The sequence below is a fragment of the Kogia breviceps genome, chromosome 13 (assembly GCF_026419965.1).
Source record: "Kogia breviceps isolate mKogBre1 chromosome 13, mKogBre1 haplotype 1, whole genome shotgun sequence".
NCBI lineage: Eukaryota > Metazoa > Chordata > Mammalia > Artiodactyla > Physeteridae > Kogia > Kogia breviceps.
The window spans coordinates 47,136,556-47,159,877 of NC_081322.1; the positions used below are offsets into that span (position 1 = coordinate 47,136,556).

The 23,322-nt window shown below is 40.4% G+C and overlaps 1 protein-coding gene across 5 annotated transcripts in view; it reads left to right on the forward strand.

Annotated features, from left to right (window-relative positions):
• The window catches only part of DSE (dermatan sulfate epimerase), a 73,918-nt gene that overhangs the window by 12,335 nt on the left and 38,261 nt on the right, over positions 1-23,322 (forward strand). For 2 of the 5 annotated variants that reach the window (XM_059082909.2, XM_059082910.2), the window contains one exon: positions 22,392-22,860. In XM_059082909.2, the coding sequence (XP_058938892.1) occupies positions 22,392-22,860 (469 nt within the window). Of the gene's footprint in view, positions 1-22,391; positions 22,861-23,322 lie in introns of those variants that run through there. The other 3 variants (XM_059082912.2, XM_067011700.1, XM_059082911.2) reach the window with 3 other exon arrangements.

Genomic DNA, 23,322 nt, shown 5'->3' on the forward strand with positions numbered 1-23,322 from the left:
GCAGGACTTAAGATGTAATCATCTTAAAAGCAGGCTCATATCGATGCTGCAAAAGATATTGGAAAATGCACACTTAGCCAATATTGGGTCAGTGGGTTTGGGGGATGTCAAGAAGTGGAGCCCAACAATGTCAGTGTCTTTGGCAACTGGAATTAAATGTTTCTACTTAGTTTCACAGCCCATAGTTTTAAAGCAATTTTGAAATGTTTTTCACAATTACCTTTCTCAAAGGAAACTGGTTCTTGGAATCACTGAAAAACCTGCAGAGTTAACTTAGGTAAAAGTGTCTTTTGGTGTCTCCCATAGTTGTGAGGTTAATTTCTTTTCTTCCTCTGTCTTTAACTTAAGTCTTTTACAAGTTAGAGCCTGTTGGCTCTAATGAGAACCCAGGAGGAGTAGAGAGCAAGATAAGAATCGATCTGTTACTTTTATGCAATAGTTCAATTTATCCTTTCTTAAACTCTAGTGTGAAATTTTAAGATCCACCTTTTTTTCTAAGGAAACCAGTATTGTTCAGATTAGATTCATCTTGTTTACCACATGCTCTGCTAGGATGCTAATATTTTCACCATTACGGTTTTTAGATTTACTGTGACTTGCATAGAGTTATTCTGTATAAAATTCAAATTAACAAATGGTATTTGAGTATCTGCTGTGGGAACTTTAAAAATTCCATTTCACCTCTACTTGTGAAATTTAATCTGGCAAGTTTTAGGATAAGTTGGACCACTTTCAGTATCTCTTTCTTGGGGAAGAAATGTGTTGGCAGTATTTATACTACTAAATTGCCATAAAATGATAAATTCTGTGCCTAAAGAAGTTGAGTGGAGCTAGAAGTATTAGGGTGGTTATGTAACAGACCCTTCTTTGTGTGTTTACATCCTTTTTTCTTGTTGGTGAAGCCACTGAAGTTTGGTTCAGTGATTGCAAGTTCTAGAAAAGATAAATCTGTGTTACCACAAATGAATGCTTTGATATATAACTTTTTTCAATGTACTTTTGAACCTGGAAAGTCAGATGAAAGAACATTCTACTTTAGCAATAGTAATACTGAAAGGATTTAGTCATTCAGCAAGTACTTGCCAGGTACTTCTGTGTTTGAGGGGACGTCTGGGTGGAGGCAAAGAGGGGCGGCATGCAAAAGAAATATGACATGGTTTCCAACCTTCAGGAGCTATAAAATCTGGTTGGAGGATAACCAAATATGAAACTTTATGAGAACAATTAAGTGTTGAACAGAGACAAATGCATGCAGCAGGATTGCAGGAAGGAAGATGTCTGTGAGGCTTACGTGGGCAGAGAATACTCCGCTAGGAAGGGGAGAGTGAATTGGGCCTCAGAGAATTTTATGCCAAAAAGGGGAGGGGAGAAAGCGTTGCAAGCAGAGCCCGCCAGCTAAGCAAAGGCACAGGAAGAGGAGTGAGCAAAGGAGTGGGGTGGCTGCCAGGTCAAGGAGAACTTCTTAGAAAAATCATGGGAATTCACTTGTCTCCTTTTATGACATTCTCTCTCCTTTCGTCCTTGCCTTCTTTGTATACTCTTTCATTCTTTTCCACAAATATTTTTGAAGGCCTGTGTTGCATGTAATCATTGGTGCATGACACCATAGGGAAGACAAAGAAGACTAAGACCCCCTGCCTTCCACCAACTTATACTTGAGCAGGTGAGATCTGCCTCAAATCCTTTTGGAGCCAGAGAGGACTGAAACAATAAATGTGAGAAAAGAAGATAACAAGTACCTTCAAGTAACTCAGTATGCATGTTGACTCCTTTTTAGGGCCCAATTCAGATATCACCTCCTCAATGCATCCTTCCTTCTTCAACTCAGCCGGAAGTACTGACTTCTGTAAATTTAAGTAGTACTTTGTAATTCTCACGCAAACTTACCTCCTTTTTCTTGCTTTGACTTTTTGGCTTGCGGGACATGAGTTCCCGGACCAGGGATCGAACCCATGCCCCCTGCGATGGAGCCCTAACCACTGGACCACCAGGGAATTCCCTTACTTCCTTTTTCTTTAGTGGTTTGTGTAATATTTTCTTTCTTTTGCCATGTTATACGATGGCATAAGCACTTCCTTGGTTGACATCATCCCTGAATTCCCAAAGAGTATTGAGCAGTGCATATATGGGGCCATAGGGGAGACCACTTATGGATGGAGTTGCTAGGGAAAGCCTCATAGATAGCACTGTGTTCTTTGAGAAAGGTATGCGGTTGAGGAGTCCGTAGAGGGAACCCCCTGAGAGAGTAACAGGGAATCAAGGACAAAAATATGAGTTGTGCTCAAGCAAGGATGAACAGATAAGTGTGAAGGGAGAGTTTGTGTAGGGAGGAAATGCATGATAATGTTGAAAAGGTGGGCCAGAACTAGACTGTGGAAGCTGTTGGAGGAGAAAATTGTTCATTTTGCTGTGTGTATAGAGGCTCTTGAGTAAGAAAGTGATATGATGATGGTGATTAATTTGGGAGGAACTTTATGGTTTACAAAGATAGTTATATCATGGGTAATATTAGCAGACTGCCTAGGTTTATATCTTGGCTCCTTCACTTTCTGTGTGACCTTACTTATTATGTCTGTGCCTCAGTTTCCTCAGCTGTGAAAAGGGCATGATACTAGTATCTATAGTATGGCACTGTGGTGAAGATTAAATGAGTTAACCCATATGAAGTACTTAGCATAGTCCCTAGGACTTGGTAAGCACTATATGTGTCTATTGTTTATAGCAGCCTTTGGTATAGATATAATAAGAAATACGATCCCTACTTTAGAAATGAGAAAATTGTAGAGCTAGGACTATGTATAGTTTGTTAGGGCTGCTGTAACAAACTGCTCAAACTGGGTGGCTTACACAACAGAAATGTATTGTCTCACAGTTCTGGGAGCTAGAAGTCCAAAAGCAACTCGTCAGCAGGATTGGTTCCATCCAAGGCCATGAAGGAGAATCAGTTCCATGCCTCTCTCCCAGCTTCTGGTGGTTTCTGTCAATCTTTGGTATTTCTTGGCTTGTAGATGCTTCACCCTGATCTCTAGCTTTATCTTGACATGGCATTCTCCCTGTGTATGTGTTTCTGTCTCCAAATTTCCCCTTTTCATAAAGCTAACAGTCGGATTAGGAGCCCATCCTACTCCAGTAAGATTTCATCCTAACTTAATTATAATTATTATATCTTAATTATATCTGCAATGACCCTGTCTCCAAATAAGGTCACATTTTGGTGTATTGGGTATTATAACTCCAGCATATGAATTTTTGCAGGACCCAATCCAACCCATTACAGATTTCAAGTTACATCTTTTGAGCCTACCACAGTATGCCATGGTGTGTCAAAAGGATTGTAGAAAAGAGGAGGCATCTGTGGGTTTATATGAGAAATAATCAATGAGCTGTCCACGGCTCTTCTATCTCCTCTTTGTATGGACCTGCACTGTTCCCTGAACAGCCACAGCAATGGACATGTCATGGTCAGCCTTGGGATATTGGTGTGCTCCCCATGTCCTGAAAAGATCTTTTGTGTTCCTTCTTCCTTTTCAGCATGGAATTTCTGTGACTTCTTTCCATTTAGGATTAGAGATAAAGACATTAAGAGACGTTTAGGGACATTATACTTGCACTGGATAATTTCAGTTTTCTCTGTAAATGTGGCTATGTCACCGTCCCAAAGTATAGGTGATAAAGGAAGAACGGAATGCTTTTGGAAAGAGGCAAAAATCTAAAGTATCACAGTAAAGATTTTACTGAGAAGTTAACTGGAAATGAATAAGTGGGTAGATATGCCTCTGAGTGATGTAAGATAGAAGTTGATGCCTCCCAGGTTTATAGTAGGGATTGAGGTAGAAAAGGCAAATATGATTGAGGTTCCCGAATCACTGAGGGAGTTAGAAATATCCCCAAACAATAAAAATGACCTGTGAAGATTAAAAAGAGTACAGATAAATCACTACAGATAGTGATTGTAAGTGATGAAAGTGCCAGGAGAGTCACCGCTGGCAAGTCACTGAGAGAACTAAGGTGGCCCCAGGAATGGAAGAGGCTAGCACCCATCTTGCTTATGGCTTGGGGAGAATGGCATTTGGCCTCCATGGGAGAGCACAACAGAGGATGTATCACTGAAAGAGTCAAAGTTACTTCACAAAATCTTTAATTTGGAAGCATCTTAAGTGATCTCTGCACCCTCCCTTGCCCCATTTAACTCAGGAATCACCTGACAGGTGGTCATCTCATTACCATGTTCATTTAGGACAAGACATGAGAAGAAAGTCTAAGACATAAGATTAGTAGAAAAGGACTTTTCTCCGGCATGGATGAAGAGAACTCCGTCAGGTTTGACCAAAATAGCTAGGTAAAATCTGGCCATGAGCAGAGATGGGGTGAAATAGGTAGGGTAAATATGAGAGGTGTATTCCTAGTTGAGGAGATGCAAAGAATGAGGCTGACACTACCAGAGTAGGATGCTAAAGACATGGAAAAAAATACAGTTAATTCACCAATATGAGGATATAGACACCAAGTTAAACGTTCATGACCTTGAATATACACACAGACACAAATATTAAATATCTGGCATTTCAGGCTCTGAATTGGGGTGTTTCTGGCAGGAGCATGTTTTTTGGCCTGTGGATCTGTGACCATCAGTTCAGAAATTATTGTCTTGTTCTGCACAGCATGCATGGTCTCCAGCAGTCTACTAAAGCTTTTCCTTAAAAATTGTTTCTCAACTAGTAACATTTTATAGACAGATATATAAACGCTCATCATAAGAAGTTTTTAGCACAAGATAATAGGAATAGTGTAGGTGTGAAAGGAAGAATAATTCATTGGAAAGTATCCTTATTATTTTGACATCTCTACATAAAAGAAATGTTGGCAGTACAGAGGATTTTTTTTTTTAATTTCCAAATAATAGCACTAATAAAACGCTTAAACCAAACCTTTAAATAGAGATGATAATCTCTGGGAATGTGGTTAAAAGTGGGGACATGAAGGGGATCACTTTAAATTTGAAAACAGAAGAACCTCAGTAAAAGTCTTAGCACTGAAATAGTTATCCCACAGAAAGGGAGGCCTGGCCAGTCTGGGCTTGAGGAGAGAGGGGAGGGACGGGATGTCTAATCCGGTGCAAGAGGGACTGAAAGTTTTGAGGTGGCATTTAGGAAAGACCCTGAGAAAACCCATGAGAACCACTCAGGGAATGCTGGGAAACAGCAAGGGATGCTCAGGGAGTGGGCTGTGGTCAGAGGCGGGCCAGGCACATTGACCAGGGCATGGCGGGCTTGGGGGTACAGGAGCCAGCCACAGCCGAGGGTGGACATGGAGCTTTGTGCCTAAGCAAGGGTTGGGAGGGCACTGGGCGGGGGGCAGCTCTCAGTAAACTCCATAAGAATCGCCCTCAGCAACCTTCAAAGGTTCAAGCATTGTAGTATAGTTTACCTCCAAAATGTTCATCTTGGTACACAAAAGATTTTTATTGCTTCTTTTTATGTAGTTATATAGCTATCTAACTATATGTATAGATATCTCTGAGTATTTAAAGGTTTACATCTTAACACATTCATTAAATTCATCTATTCAATAAATATTCTGTTTCTTAAGTACTGGGCACTCTTAGACGTTGGGGATATAGCAGAAAGCAAAGTGCCCTCACGGAGCTTACATTCTAGAAGGGCGAGCCAGACACGCAGAAGAAATAAGTAAATTGTGTGCTAGATTAAAGGGTTGTAAGTGCCATGAAGAAAAATAAAACCCCGGAGGGAGTTAGGGAATGGTGGTGGTCGTGCGTGATAAGGATGTAACTTAAATAAGATGGTCACGTCCAGCCTCACTGAGAAAGTGGCAGATGAGCAAATAGGTAAAGGAGGTGAGGGAGCAAGCTATGTGGATGTCTGGGGGAAGCATGCCAAGCAGAAAGAACAAGCACACAGGTGCTGAGGAGGGAGCATACCCCGTGTGTATAAGAATAGCCAGGGGCTTCCCTGGTGGCGCAGTGGTTGAGAGTCCGCCTGCCATTGCAGGGGACACGGGTTCGTGCCCCGGTCCGGGAAGATCCCATATGCTGCGGAGCAGCTGGGCCCGTGAGCCATGGCCGCTGAGCCTGCACGTCCGGAGCCTGTGCTCCGCAACAGGAGAGGCCACAACAGTGAGAGGCCCGCGTATGCAAAAAAAAAAAAAAAAAAAAGAATAGCCAAGAGGCCACCTGGCTCGAATGGGGAAAGAATGGGGAGAGCTGTAGGATGTGAAGGCAGAGATAACACAGCCAGGCCATGTAATGACTTGAGAGGTATTGTCAGTACTTTGGTGCTGACTCTGAATGAGATGGGAAACCACTAGAGGGTTGAGAATGTCTACTGGAGATGAGGGTGAAGGCAGGGAGACTAGTTTGGAAGCTGTTGCAGTAATTTGGGCAAGACATGATGTGGCTTAGGTTGTTACGGTGGTGGCAAAAGTAGCTGGATTCTGGATGTATTCTGAGAATGGAGCCAACATAACTTGCTGATGGTTTGAATATGGAGACAGAGGGGAGAAGGGAAGGAGGGGTAGTTTGGGCCTGATTGGTTGCCAATAACTGAGACTGAGATGGGGAAGTCTGAGACGGCAGTGCCTGCATCTTTGGGTTCATTACATCTCTGTATCATTGTTTCACAAACCAAGTCTGTGGTATTCTGAGTTTTGATCATGATCCATAGGAGGCCATTTGGCAAGTACTCAGGGATTTTGATTCCAAAGAACTATGATCTGAGACAAAAGTGAGAGTCCACAGAAGTACACATAAAAATGTTTGAGGATGTGAAAGGCAACAACAAAAAAAGGAAAATTTATCATTGGTGAGTATTTGAAGATTAAAAAAATGGAAGAATGCTTGAATATAAGTAAGAAATGAAAAAGAGCTTGTGTGTTGCGATAAAAGCATCACTCCATATGTACCCATCCAATAAATGAAAGTTTAATTTTAATCAAATGAACTGGAATTGTATGTTTAATGCCAGCAAATTACTTTCCAATGAAAGGCTTTTAAGCTTTTTGCCTAACATCATGTATTTCATTTTTAGACAATATCTAAAGCTTTTAAGCAGTTTCTGAGTCCAGTATATCCTGCTGTGTCCTTTGCTTTAACAGCAACATCCTTGGACAGAGTCATTTTTCTAGGTTGAAGATGGAAAAATAATAGAAGTTGAGTAAAGATAAAAGATTTGGTGAAAAAAGTATCATGACATTTTCTTGTCTAATGGGACAAAGAGTCCTGACGAGACTCTCAGAATTCTAACAGGAATTTAGATGACTGAACTAAAAGGAGGTCAGGGAGTCCCCAAGACCACTGTTGGGCTCAGTGATTCATTAGAAGGACTCAAAAAGCTGTTAAAAACAGTTATAGTTTAAAACAGCCAATGGATAGAGATTGAAATCAGCGGAGGGGAAAGGTGCATGGGCCTAAGTCTGGGAGAAACAGGCACTGGCTTCCAGTATCCTGTCCTAATGAAGTTACACTCCCACCAACAATATGTGACAACACGTGCAAAGCTTTGCCAGCCAGGGAGGCTCACCCGAGCCTTGGTGTCCAGGGCTTTTACTGGGGTTCAGTCGTGTAAACATGCAGCGCCTACATGAATGACTTCAGATATTCAGATTCTAGCCCTCCAGAGCAAAGCCAGGAGTTTGTCGTGAATCACATTGTTAGTATAAACTATCTGATCATACTGGTACCACATGACCCAAGGCCTCAGGCATGCAAAAAAAAACGTCTTATCACATAGAATATTACAAGGGCTCAGAACTCATCTCCAATGAGCCAGACAAGGGTCAGCCCTGAAGACAGGCCTTTCTTGGAAATGTGCAGGTTTTGAGTTAACCCTTTCCGGCGTAGCTTGGTAGGGCTTTGAACATGGTATTAGTGCTTCTTAGAGTCATTATCATTAGAGGATAAATTTCCAGGACCTGATGCTGGAGGGGATGATATAAGGACATACCCCAAGTATACATAGTTTTAGCTAACTTTGTAAATGAATGAACCAGAGTAGATTATAGATGAGAGGTTAAAACGTGTTTTGTGGTACTTTGCCTGAAAATGTATAATTGATGTCATGACACATCCCACATAAGTTTGCAGATGCTGGGCTAGGAGAATAGAGGAACTGACCTGCAATTATGTGGTATTGATTGGGATCAGGAAAGAGGTGGAAAGGAGGAAGGGAGCCTGGAAGTTGAAGTTGAGGCAGAGGAATTGACTCATGCAACTATGGAGGCCGATCTACCGTCTGCAAGCTGGAACCCAGGAAAGTTGGTGGTGTAAGTCCCAATCTAAGGGCAGGAGGAGACGATGTCCCAGCTCATCAGTCAGGCAAAGAGAGAGGGAGAAAGGAGGAGAGGAGTGGGAGATAGAGATAGAGAGAGAGAGAGAGAGAGAGAGAGAGAGAGAGAGAGAGAGAGAGAGAGAGAAAGGCAGGTTGGAGGGGGGACTCTCCCTTCCTCCGCCTTTTTGTTGAAATTCAGACCCTCAATGGATTGAATGAGGCTCACCCATATCAGAGCAATCTGCTTTACTCAGGCTACTGCTTCTAACGCTAACCTCTTCAGGAAACCTTTTCACAGACAGAAATAATGTTTAACCAAATATCTGGGCACTCTTTGGCCAGTCAAGTTGACACATAAAATTAACCATCACAACTGGTAAGAAAAGAAGTCAACATATCTCAGAATCAAAGGGGGAGATTTGGGTACAGAATTAAAGGCACTTATTTCACAAATCCAAAGAATTACATTAACAACTGAAAACTAATATATAATATCATTTATGGGAAGTAGAAAATATATTTCAATCAAACATAAGATATTTAAAATTTTAAGTTCAGAAGTTATTTTTTCATCTTTAAATTTCACCAAGACTGTTGTTTCTATGTTTAGGATATTTTTCTGACTGTGTAAACACATACATATCAGTATGGTGTATCAGTAAGCTTTATATCTGTATATAAAATTTAGTTGGTGAAGAAATAGTATTAAATGTGGAAACTTCTCCTCAGATGTGTTCATTTACATGGAATGTGTAGCCTGAAAGTTACAAATGTGCAGTTGTTCAGGAAGAAGGACCAACTTCTTGGCATCAAATACTTTATATCTGTCAAAGTATTTGGTATTTTTAGGCTCTTGAAGAATCTGCAAGATTCTGGGTACCCGGTGCATTGTACCTATTTTATTTTATTTTATTTTTTTTTTTTGCGGTATGCGGGCCTCTCACTGCTGTGGCCTCTCCCGTTGCGGAGCACAGGCTCCGGACGCGCAGGCCCAGCGGCCATGGCTCACGGGCTTAGTTGCTCCGCGGCATGTGGGATCTTCCCGGACCAGGGCACGAACCCGCGTCTCCTGCATCGGCAGGCGGACTCTCAACCACTGCGCCACCAGGGAAGCCCTTGTACCTATTTTAGAAATAACTTTCTGTGAGTGATAGTTTGTGAGCACTTCCTTGTGGTATCATGGCACACTTCCTCTTATGTGGACTGACTTTGGTGTTCTTGTTGACAAGGTGATGACAACTGCTAGCATTTGTTGAACTCTTTTTAAATCCCAGGTGCCCTTTTAATGCTTGAAGCTAATTTAAGATCACAGAAACCCTGTGAGGCAGGTATTATTTTATCCATTTTACAGAGGAGGAAACAGGAACATAGCTAAGAATGTGGTGGTGCTGGGTTTCAAACTCTGGAAGTCTGGCTCCAGCTTGTGCCCTCAATTGCTAATCAGGTTCGGAGGTGAATGATGAGAACCAGCATTTGGGGGGACACTTACCAGAAAGCGTTAAGTACTTTATAAGTATTATGTCATTTAATCCCCCAAGCAGTCTGTGAGACAAATACCACTTCTATCTTCATTTTAAGTAAGGGAGTAGGTTTAGAGAGTTAGCTTGTCCAAAGTCATACAGTGGTGAAAAAAGCCACTCTGAGCCCCGAGCCAGCACTCCTAACTACCTCACTGGTCTGCCCTCGTGAATCTATGGCAGGAAGAAAAATTTTACTTTAGTTTTCATGGGCATTTTGTGGTTTAGTTTAACTGTTATTTGAAACTGTATAAGGTTATATTTAGCTCTTGGCTTCATTATCTTTATTCATCTTTTCATGCTTTATATTTTTAGTCAGTAATGCCAGAAAAGAGTGTTTTCATGGTTAAAGCGATTGCTGAGAAAGCCAGAGCTGATTTTTCAGACTCTTCTAGAAAAATCTTTGATTACTCACTATTTAGAAAAATTTTGGAAAATAAAAATAAAAAGATTGCTAATTGTCTCTTGGGGCCAGATACAATAAGTTAAATAAATTGCTTTGGACTCAGGAAGAATTTTCATTTTGTATCCTCATGCCTAGGATATAGTTCCTGGATTTAATGGCTGCTCAATACATAGCTGAGTTAATTAATATTTACAAGAAACTCTTACACCCAATATCGATAGGGAACTTATATTCCAATTCTGGAAAACAATGCAGTGGAAAACTTAATACGCATAAGTTACTGCTTTTTAAAAGATTCAGAATACCAAAAAAAGAAATACCCTCATTAAATTAGTCTGAAAATAATAGAACAGTAAAAAGTTCGGAAAATAGGATATTATCGTCCGATGTCATCATTAAGAAAATTGATTAAAATTGTAACAAAGAAGTACCATTCAGAAGATATGCAATTGTTAGACTGCTAGATAAACTAGAATTTACTCATAGCTTGTCTTATAAAGTATAACCATTTCATTTTGTCTTTGAGCCTTTTTGCAGGCAAAATTCAGTACTCCACTAGTCTCACCATTGACTTTGTATACCTTGCCCCCACCTCTACCCTGCTCTCTCTGCTTCCATGAAAATGATACAGATTTTACTTCCTCTCTGCTTTCTGTAGGACAACCACTCTCTCAAAAGCCGGATCTTAATGGTTTTTAGTTTTGTAGGAATGAGCACGAGGCAAAACTCCCCTCCTAAATTATGCCTTCAGCTTGATAGCCCCTAAGTTATTCATTCAGGTATTGATAGTGTCTGGTGTGTGGGAGATGGAGCCTTCAGACTTGATACCAGAAAATATCTCTGACCATTTAAAACATAATTTAGATTAATTATTCTCATATAAAGAAGTTATACTGTTATCATTGTTGGTGTAGAAAAAATGAGCTTCAGATTATATTATGAGAAAATGTGGTATCTTCACAACTTTCCTGGGGACAATGTAGAAATGTTCTTTGACTACACAGAGCTGCACTTACCTTACAAACTTAACCTAAAGTTTCTCCAGCTTTGAGTGTAAAGGTGGTGAATGTCATTATTATACACGGTGTGGGTTCAGTTATAATTACTCCCTCAGTAGTATGTGTAAATTCTTTGGGCTTCCATATATTATAATTTCATATTGTGGACTTCTGTTTGGAAATGACTTTTTTGGGGGAGGTGTGTTTCGTTTCACCCTTAAATAAGGAAACAATAAGCCTTCAGTAAAAAGAACTTTCATTTTGATTAAGAGCTCTTAGTTTTTAAAATTTTCTTTTTTGGCAGAGTCCATAGGCTTTACACGTCAGGGAGTATAATTTTAGGGAATGATTGCATAGTACCAAAGCCATATGTTTTCTTAACATTTGACACATTTAAGAATAATGTTAGATTTATTTCACTACAAAAATTTACCAAGGACATATAAGGCTTTATTTTGATATTGAGGAAAAATAATTAAAATTATCCTAATGATACCTTTAATAAAATTGAAATAGAAAAGTGAGGAGAACTTTAAACACATGTATATTCCATTACTTAAAATATATGGAAACAGCAAAGTAGTATGTGTGAGACCATGACAAGATGTTTCTCAAATACTTGGAATTAGGTTTCTTTGAGAGTTAAGTCCTAAAATAGATCAGAGAAGGACATAAGTAGCTCTGCTGGGATGTACTAGTGCTCTTAGGCCATTGGTTTGCCTAAACCCTGATTGGAGGCCTACAGAGGGAGGGAACTTGGGTTTCACTGGAAGCATGAAGAAGGAGGAGTTGTAGTTGCTAACTCCTTCAGGGTCTGCACATTTTCCAGGGCAGAGGGTACGGTGTCACGGGTGTTCAGTTGTCTGGTCGGCTGGACTGTTTCAGCCCTTCATGGATAATGGCACATCCAGATCTAGTGTGGAAGGGTTAGCTGTCCTAGTCATATTATTAACTACCGGGCCTATCCATTGGGTTGGGCAGACCATAACAGCTGGTGTTGGGCTGAGCTTGGTGGAGGTGGTGGCAGGAGCTGTGAGGGGCGTACAGTTTGCTCTTCTTTCCTAAATATTCACGACAATTCAATTTTTAGACATTGATTTTTAATGATGTCCCAGGGGCATTTGTGACATGCTGACAACACAGACTCCTTTCAAGGGCAGCTATGGTGGTGATCTCTACTCGTTGAGTTGCTCCAGGCCCAGGGCCTTTCCCACTGCCTTTGTTCTGATTCCTTGTATACCAGGCAGTTATCTAATAATTTTACTTCCTGTGTATTTTTCTGATGAAGCCAGAAAATATTTCCTAATCTGCTTGATAGTTGTATTTTTCATAAATGAGTGCACTGACATGCTGGTTTTATATATGTGGGGGGAGGAGGGTTTTAGTTTTATTAACATCAGATAGCATCTTCTAGGATGATCAGCTGAGATGCTGATGACATAGACTGACCCAAGACCAGAGCCTGGATTGAGGTTAAATCATCATCTCTGGCAATGGCAGCAGATGTCCTCCAAGTACTCATGTACTCCTTCCGTAATATAAACTTGTTCCTAGGAAACAGCTCCCCAGCCAGAGATTGTTTTTCCCAGCACTTACTGTATCACTGGGCCTTTCTTTCCAAAGAATACAGTAAGCTGCAGTCACCTTTTGTACACCAAGAATAAATAACTGGCCTTGGAAAGCAATCAAATTCTGATATCAGTTTATTTAGTGTTTATGCTTTTCTTTGGGGGCAAAACCCCCAACAAATTCTTGAAAAATTTCAAGGGTCATGTGCTTTCCTGTCTAGTGAGTGTGGAGCTTACTGTGAATGATGCCTTAAAGAGTCAGGAGCTTTGTGTTCTAGTTTCAGCTAAGTCTCTAACACGTGGCATGACCTTGCCCTAGTCAGTGGATAGTTTTAGTTCTTATTCTTTTACTATAATATTTAGTTTCTTTCAAATAAAATATTTTATGGGTAGGTTAATATCATCTTGCATGTCTGAAACTTCTTTCCTTTTATTAAAAATGACAAATATTTATGAAGCTCTTCATGTCAGGTTCTATGCTAAGTGCATCACATAATATTTATGTTGCCTCAGGAAGCTGGGACCATTTTATGGATGAGAGAATGGGGGTTTCGAGAGCAGAACTCAGTTGATCAAAACTAGTAGACAGCAGAGCTGGGACTTATACTCATGCCTGCCCAACTCCATGCCCATAACGTTAATCATAATGCTGTGCTCCTTAGACTTGGCGCGTATTATAAGGGGTTTTTTAATCCATCTTAATTTGGGACATGGTTTACTTTCTATAGGGTGATTTCTTCTATCCTTATACTTTGTATATTTCTAAAGCCAGAGGAATTGAAAGAACTTTTGTACTACTGTATGTTTCATTTATAAATCGCCCAGACTATTTGGAAACCCGTTTCATTTTTGAAACTCGATGTACTCGTATAGCTTTCAGTTCTTGATCCTTTTCAGCATACTCTTTCTGTGCTTTCTTTGTGTAAGGATGACAAAAATGGAACCTTTAATGTTGTTGAATGTTAACAATTTGGCTAAAGGAAAGAACCTTGGTTTAGGGTTTAGAAGATTGAGGTCGTTTTTCTGCCTCTGAAGTTTACGCTAAGATGTTGTTAGATTAATTCTTAATACTGCTTTACCACATTGAGTTATTGTAAAGGGAAAGATCAAATATGTGAAGAGCGTTTCACACAAAGTTTCTCTGTGTGTCAGCAATCATAATAGCTGCAGTGGCTTGTTGGAACCAGAATTAAAGCAAAACAACTTTAGGCTTATTGTTGCTTTGTGAGGACCTACTTAAGATAATTGGAATTCGGTCAGTTTGTTAAGTCCTTTTTGCATTATTTGGCTTGGCCTTAGCATAATGCCAGTTGAGCTGTTGCAGATATATGTAGGGCATGCAAACAGAGAAATGATTAAATTGCTATCTGAATTATCTCGACTATACTGTATTCATTGATTAGGTCAAAATTTAGGAATTTTTTGCTCTCTGAGCTGTGTAGAGTGAGACCAAAAAATAAGAAGGAAAACTGGATTAGGAAAACTAGTGGAAGAGGAGAGAAAGACTGTTAGGGGAAATGAGGCTTAATAGGGTCATTCAGAACCATCCTGAGAATTGAATTATGGGTAAACTGTGTACTCTTAGGCAGATGCTGAGGGGAGCTCACGATTTTGCCATATTGAGAGTTCCATGCTCTTGAACAGGGCCAAGGCAGCTTAAAGTTTTAAGGGAGGTGGCAGCACTGTGCTGTGTTTGCAGCACAATGAACTAGGGGGAGAATGGCTTGAGAGATCATCTGCAGACATCTTAAAGTACAGACTTAATTTGTGCAAGGGGGTTGTGTGTGTGTGTGTGTGTGTGTGTGTGTTTTGTGGTAGGGGGAGCCGGAGAGTCAGGGTTGGTCATTTTGGTAAACTCATTAGCCTTTAATGGCTATTGTTTCACTCACCATTTTCAGCATCTTCCAAACTTTATAGTCATTCAGGCACCACCTTTAATGGTTTTTGCTTTATTCATTTACTTTTCTTTTTAAATTACTTTTAAACTTAAATGTATTTTAAACAGGAAATTTATCTGTTGAAATCTCAGGTTTGATGTGATAGTTATAGTTTTTTCAAATGTACATTGAAATAGGTACATAAAATTAGCATAAAACCTGTCCACCTAATTTTTTTTATTGGAGTATATTTGCTTTACAATGTTGTGCTAGTTTCTGCTGTACAACAAAATGAATCAGTTATACGTATACATATATCCCCTCCCTCTTGAGCCGCCCTCCCACCCCCCTCAATCCCCCCTTACTCCCCCCACAATCCCCCTCCCGACTCCCCCCACACCACCATCCCACCCATCTAGGTCATCACAGAGCACCAAGCTGAGCTCCCTGTGCTATACAGCAGCTTCCCACTACACATAGTTGTGTATATATGTCAATGCTACTCTCTCAGTTCATCCCACCCTCCCCTTCCCCCCGTTTCCACAAGTCCATTCTCTACGTCTGTGTCTTTTTTCCTGCCCTGCAAATAGGTTCATCAGTACCATTTTTCTAGATTCCATATATATGCATTAATATACAATATTTGTTTTTCTCTTTCTGACTGACTTCACTCTGTGTGACAGACTCTAGGTTCATCCACATCACTACAAATGACCCAATTTCATTCCTTTTTATGGCTGAGTAATATTCTATTGTATATATGTAGTACATCTTCTTTATCCATGCATCCGTCGATGGACATTTAGGTTGCTTCCATGTCCTGGCTCTTGTAAATAGTGTTGCAGTGAATATTGGGGTACATGACTCTCTTTGAATTATGACTTTCTCAGGGTATATGCCCAGCAGTGGGACTGCTGGGTCATATGGCAGTTCTGTTTTTAGTTTTTTAAGGATCCTTCATACTGTTCTCCATAGCCGCTGTATCACTTTACATTCCCACCAAGAGTGCAAGAGGGTTCCCTTTTCTCCACACCCTCTCCAGCATTTATTATTTGTAGATTTTTTTGATGATGGTCATTCTGACTGGTGTGAGGTGATACCTCATTGTGATTTTGATTTGCATTTCTCTAATGATTAGTGATGCTGAGAATCTTTTCATGTGTTTGTTGCCATCTGTGTGTCTTCTTTGGAGAAATGTCTGTTTAGGTCTTCTGCCCATTTTTTGATTGGGTTGTTTGTTTTTTTGATATTGAGCTGCATGAGCTGCTTGTATATTTTGGAGATTATTCCTCTGTCGGTTGCTTTGTCCACCTAATTTTAGCTCTTCTCTTTACAGAGAGGATATACAGAATGCCGAAGGTAGAAGGTTAAAGGGGAAACCCAAACCCAAAGCCTGGATATAGGGGCTTTTTGATGAAATTTCCTAGACAGATTTAAGATGGTAGAGGGGAATTGGGTCTCCCTTTGGGTTATCAGGCTAAAGCAAGTTTGGGTTAGACTTTAGTTAAGTTTAATTTGTTTACCTCTTTCATTTTTTTTTTGAAAACCTAGTGAATAATATGCAAATCAATCAATGTGATAAACCATATTAACAAATTGAAGAAGAAAAACCATATGATCATCTCAACAGATGCAGAAAAAACTCTCAACAAAATTCAACACCCATTTTTGATAAAAACCCTCCAGAAAGTAGGCATAGAGGGAACTTACCTCAACATAATAAAGGCCATATATGACAAACCCACAGCTAACATCATTCTCAATGGTGAAAAACCGAAACCATTTCCACTAAGATCAGGAACAAGACAAGTTTGTCCACTCTCAACACTATTATTCAACATAGTTCTGGAAGTTTTAGCCACAGCAATCAGAGAAGAAAAAGAAATAAAAGGAATCCAAATAGGAAAAGAAAAGTAAAGCTGTCACTGTTTGCAGATGACACGATACTATACATAGAGAATCCTAAAGATGCTACCAGAAAACTACTAGAGCTCATCAATGAAGTTGGTAAAGTAGCAGGCTATCAAATTAATTAATGCACAGAAATCTCTTGTGTTCCTATACACTAATGATGAAAAATCTGAAAGAGAAATTAAGGAAACACTTGGGTTTACCATTGCAACAAAAAGAATAAAATACCTAGGAATAAACCTACCTAAGGAGGCAAAAGACCTGTATGCAGAAAACTATAAGACACTGATGAAAGAAATTAAAGATGATACAAACAGATGGAGAGATATACCATGTTCTTGGATTGGAAGAATGAATATTGTGAAAATGACTATACTACCCAAAGCAATCTACAGATTCAATGCAATCCCTATGAAACTACCAATGGCATTTTTCACAGAACTAGAACAAAAAATTTACAATTTGTATGGAAACACAAAAAAACCTGAATAGCCAAAGTAATCTTGAGAAAGAAAAACAGAGCTGGAGGAATCAGGCTCCTGGGCTTCAGACTATACTACAAAGCTACAGTAATCAAGACAGTATGGTACTGGCACAAAAGCAGAAATATAGATCAATGGAACAGGGTAGAAAGCCCAGAGATAAACCCATGCACATATGGTCACCTTATTTTTGATAAAGGAGGCAAGAATATACAATGGAGAAAAGACAGCCTCTTCAAAAAGTGGTGCTGGGAAACCTGGACAGCTACATGTAAAAGAATGAAATTAGAGCACTCCCTAACACCATACACAAAAATACACTCAAAATGGATTAAAGACCTAAATGTAAGGCCAGACACTATCAAACTCTTAGAGGAAAACATAGGCAGAACACTCTATGACATAAATCACAGCAACATCCTTTTGACTCTCCTCCATTTAGAGAAATGGAAATAAAAACAAAAATAAACAAATGGGATCTAATGAAACTTAAAAGCTTTTGCACAGCAAAGGAAACCATAAACAAGATGAAAATACAACCCTCAGAATGGGAGAAAATATTTGCAAATGAAGCAGCTGACAAGGATTAATCTCCAAAATGTATAAGCAGCTCATGCAGCTCAATATCAAAAAAACAAACAACCCAATCCAAAAATGTGCAGAAGACCTAAATAGACATTTCTCCAGAGAAGATATACAGATTGCCAACAAACACATGAAAGCATGCTCAGCATCACTAATCATTAGAGAAATGCAAATCAAAACTACAATGAGGTATCACCTCACACCAGTCATAATGGGCATCATCAAAAAATCTACAAACAATAAATGCTGGAGAGGGTGTGGAGAAAAGGGAACCCTCTTGCACTCTTGGTGGGAATGTAAAGTGATACAACCACTATGGAGAACAGTATGGAGTGTCCTTAAAAAACGAAGAATAGAACTACCCTATGACCCAGCAATCCCACTACTGGGCATATACCCTGAGAAAACCATAATTCAAAAGGAGTCATGTACCACAGTGTTCATTGCGGCTCTGTTTACAATTGCCAGGACACGGAAGCAACCTAAGTGTCCATTGACAGATGAATGGATAAAGAAGATGTGGCAGGGCTTCCCTGGTGGCGCAGTGGTTGAGAATCCGCCTGCCGATGCAGGGGTCACGGTTTCGTGCCCTGGTCCGGGAAGATCCCACATGCCGCGGAGCACCTAAGCCCGTGAGCCATGGCCGCTGGGCCGGCGCATCCGGAGCCTGTGCTCCGCAACGGGAGAGGCCACAGCAGTGAGAGGCCCGCATACAGAAAAAAAAAAAAAAAAAAAAAAAGATGTGGCACATATATACAATAGAATATTACTAAACCATAAAAAGAAACGAAATTGAGTTATTTGTAGTAAGGTGGATGGACCTAGAGTCTGTCATATAGAGTGAAGTAAGTCAGAAAGAGAAAAACAAATACCGCATGCTAACACATCTATATGGAATCTAAAAAAAAAAAAGAAAGGTTTTGAGGAACCTAGGGGCAGGACAGGAATAAAGACGCAGACATAGAAAATGGACTTGAGGACACAGGGAGGGGGAAGGATAAGCTGGGATGCAGTGAGAGAGTGGCATGGACTTATATATACTACCAAATATGAACTAGATAGCTAGTGGGAAGCAGCCGCATAGCACAGGGAGGTCAGCTCCGTGCTTTGTGTCCACCTAGAGGGGTGGGATAGGAAGGGTGGGAGGGAGATGCAAGAGGGAGGAGATATGGGGATATATGTATATGTATAGATGATTCACTTTATTATGAAGCAGAAACGAACACACCATTGTAAAGCAGTTATACTCCAATAAAGATGTTAAAAAAGAAAAAGAAAACCTAGTGAATATGTTTTAGGCTACAGAAGTTTCTAGGCCTCGTAGTGTTTTCCTCCGTTCGTTTCCTGGCAGAAACTTTTTCTCAAAAATTCTAAACTTGCTTTGGCTTCAAATAAGGAGGAATAAGGTTTCTCCTTACTCATTTGAGTGATGAGATCCACTCTATCATCTCCTAGGCCCAGAAATTCAGCCAGCGTCTGTGAGCTGCCTTTTATATGCCAGGCACACACTGCTAATCCCTGTGATGCAAAGAGGAAGCTGTGGTCCTCTTCCTGTGAGGTGTGGCATAAACAGCTGAAACAGTCCGATGTGGTGCAGGTACCCGCCAAATACAGGAGATATTAACTCTTCAGGTAGATCAGCAAAGGCATTAATAACTTACAGAGAGTGGAGGCTGGGCTTGTTGTGTGTATGCTATGAGGAAAGCCGCACAATTTGTGCCACCACGAGTGCCATGGTCTTCTCCTTCTTCGTAGATGATTGTTCAGCAGAATTTCTGTGGGTTCTGCACTGGCCCACATGTATTCCAACAAGAATGTTTTAAATATGCGGTAACTCAGGCCTTTCTGCCCTGACACCTTCACGTGAATATGAAGCAATAACTAGGGAACCTTCGGTAACAGTTGGCATGTTGAGATGGCATGGTTCCCAAAACAACATCTTAGTGAGGTCTGTGCTTCAGGAGCAGCGCTTCTTGTTTACATACCCTCAGGCACGTCCTATGTAACCGGAAGCAATGTGGCAGAAGTGGGTGCGATCATAGCTTGAGTCAGTCCTGTATTGGGAGAGTCACTGTGGAGCAGCCGTCTCTATCTCAGTGACTCCAGACCTGGATAGGAGGGTGATATGCATAAGGCAGGAGAAAGAGAATAAAACAAATCAGCCTTAGCCCCTTTTAGGGAATGTGTGTGCAGAATCTGAGATAGAGATTCTAGTTTCCACAAAGCTTCCAACCCGTCCATCCATAACCCACGCCACCCCCTTACCCACCTAGAACTTGAGCTACACATTTAAAAACTAGTAGTTGACGCAAAACATTTTCATCACCCCCAAAGGAAACCTACACCCATTTTAAGCAGTCATTCCCTATTTCCCTCTCTTCCAAACCCCTGGCAACCATGGATTTGCCACTGCTGGACATTTCGTAGAAATGGAACCATACAGTACGTGGCCTTTCGTGTCTGACTCCTTTCACTTAGTTGCATCCATGATGTAGCATGTGTCACACTTAGTTGCATCCATGATGTAGCATGTGTCAGTAATCCATTCACTTTTATGGCTGAATTCCCTGATCCTGTTTTCTTCATACTGTTTGAATACAAACTTAAAAATATGTTGAGAGTGAAGCTCTGTTTTAATGGTACATCTGTTAGGCCGGTTCATTTAAAGAAGGTGAAAATGGAGATATTGTTGTGAAATGATAATCGTTGAGAAGCCTCAGCCAATTTGATAATCAAAAGTTTGGGCAATGTTGCAAAAAATTATTTGCTTTTAAAAGCCTTTTGAACAAGGAAAACAAACAAGCAAACAAACAAACAAAAACCCAGTAGTTGAGAGAAGATCTCCAGTTCTATTCTATGCACGTAGAGGTCAGTTAAAGGAGAAACTTCCAAGCCATCCTCAGTTTGGCTGCCTACAACCCCCGCCCCCCCCCCCCCCCACCACAGTGCTAATTGCATTGATGGCTGCATCCAGTCTTAGACCTTTGGGGATTTAATATATGCAGGCTTAAAAAAAAAAAAATAGCACACTTGTTCTCTGAAAAGAGCAAAAAATATACCTCGGGTGGGGGCAGTGGGGGCTGAGCATTACTTCAGACTCAGCCTTGTCTCTGTGTTGCCGGAGACCACACCCCTCCTCAGACATAACCACAGAAGACACTGGGCCAGCTCTCTGGCCTTGAAGGAGGCAGCCAGTTGCCTTGAAGATCTGGGTGGTAGACATAATACCGGTAGAGTCCAAGAGTTATTTCTATTTTATGTATATTATTTAGCATGGCTATATTAATTGTTTTTATTCATTACAGGTTCCACTCTTGACGTAAATCTAAACTGCTTCACAAAATCACTGCCACTGAGTTATATATATGTAGTCTAAAGCACGTTCAGAAATACAAACAATACTAGAGTTTATGGCAGCATCTACAAGTGATGCCATGTTGCCTTTCTCTTGGAGACAGACCAAGTTGAGAATATGGATTATTCTCCAATACGTGTTAAATCCTTAGTTTTCTTTCTTCTGAATGTGATGAGGCAGATTTTCCTTGGAAAAATAGTTCGTGTTCAGCTGGAGAGGTTGATTTTTCTCCACCAGTTTCTCCGTTGAATAATTGAAAACTACTGTTCATTATTTACATAAAACTGTCTTTTTCTGGTCTGCTTTCTATAACCTTTCCCCTCTGAGGAATTTTAAGAATTCCCTGACTTTCCTTTGGGGGATTTTATGCCTGCTTTATCCCAGATGTGGGACATAGACCAGGCTGAGGGGTTTCTTTCTTTCTTTTTTTTTTTTTTTAATGTTCCTACTTTGAAAGACGTTCTTGCTAACCTGTGAGCAAAGCTGCCACTGAAAAAAAGGATTTTCAAGAAAGTTAAGCAGTTAAGAAAATATGTGAGCTTGGTTTAAATGTCTGACTTACTGAATGACACCAAAATCCCAAATGCAAAATGAAAAAGTAGGCAGTAGTTTCAAATAATAAGGGGAAAATGCACACATGTTCCTTCAGCCTTTTAATTCTGGAATTTTATTTTCTGAATGAAGGCATGTCAGTCTCTAGTCCCTGCAGCCCCGTGTCTGATCTTGCCCTGCACGCCTGCCGATGTCAGCCCAGGGAACGCGTGGGCTTAGCAGATGTTTACCCTGCTTTTGTTGTCCTAGTCCCCACCTTCAGCTGACACAAAGAGAATATTTAGCCTTACTCATAGTATTCTGTCTGCTCACATTCATATAGATGTATTGACCCTAATCCCTGGTTCAGAATGGAGAATGCTGAGAAGAGGGGAGAACTTAAGAGTGAAGGAGGCCGTATTAAGACAGGATTTTCTTTTTTTTTCTTTTTTTTCCCTAACGTCTATTCAGATTCCCAGACGATCTTTTACCACAAGCTTTTGGTTACTGTGGTTTTCATATTAATGTCCAAAAATACCATAAAATCAAAACGTTTTTGGTGTGATAAAATGTGAGAAGAATGCCAACGAGAGTTTTTCTTCTCTACTCGAGCAGATGTTATACTGTTTTCCCAAGTCCAAAATTTTCTGTTTTTCACAATGAATATGTCTGTTGTATCATGTGTAATTAATGAATGAGTTAAGTAAATGATTAGGTTGTAGTTTCTTCCTAGCTCAAATTTCTGCTGTATTTTTGAAAAGTCTAAAAATTCATAAGGTTAATTTTCATAGTAAGCAAGGTCGCTACCTACCGCGTATTTCCTACTTCACCATGGTCCCCTGGTTGACATATCTTCCTCTTCTCTTTTCCGTCCTGTAGGATCTTTCGAAGATGGTTTGGCTGCCTTGGAGATTTGGAGATCTGAGGCCACGATGAGGACTCACACACGGGGGGCTCCCAGTGTGTTTTTCATATATTTGTTTTGCTTTGTGTCAGCCTACGTCACCGACGAGAACCCAGAAGTCATGATTCCCTTTATGAATGCCAACTACGACAGCCATCCAATGCTGTACTTCTCCAGGACGGAGGTGGCCAAGCTCCAGCTCAGAGCTGCCAGCTCCCACGAGCACATTGCCGCCCGGCTCACTGAGGCCGTGCACATCATGCTGTCCAGCCCCTTGGAGTACCTCCCTCCCTGGGATCCCAAGGAGTACAGTGCCCGCTGGAATGAAATTTACGGCAACAACTTGGGGGCCTTGGCCATGTTCTGCGTGCTGTATCCTGAGAACATTGAAGCCCGAGATATGGCCAAAGACTACATGGAGAGGATGGCAGCTCAGCCTAGTTGGTAGATTTTTGTCTTTTTCTTCTTACTGTATTAAACTCGGCAATTAAAAAAAATGAAGTCATAGTCAAATGAAATCTCAGAGGCTAGATTTTCACATACTTGTGTGAGTGAAGGGGATAGGCTACTTGTTATTTGTGGTGTTAGTGGCTTATGAATGGTCCCTAGTTTCAAAAGACCTAGTAACTTCCATGTTTAAAGTTAGAAGAAAAATATTTAGGTAGAACCTAACCAAAGAAAAAATAATTTGCTGCATTGAGTAAATAGTATCATCTTGATTGTTGAGGTTTCTTTCCCTCTTGTTTAACAGCCTTGTATTACCATCATCAGGCCTTAGGTTCTGATTGACCCCCAAGTGGTTAAAACCTTTTGCTAGCAAGAGATTTCCGCCAATTAAGATTTCTTTGCATTTTAGGGCAATTAGGAGCTAAAAGTAAATGTGATAGGATTAACTGACAATTTATA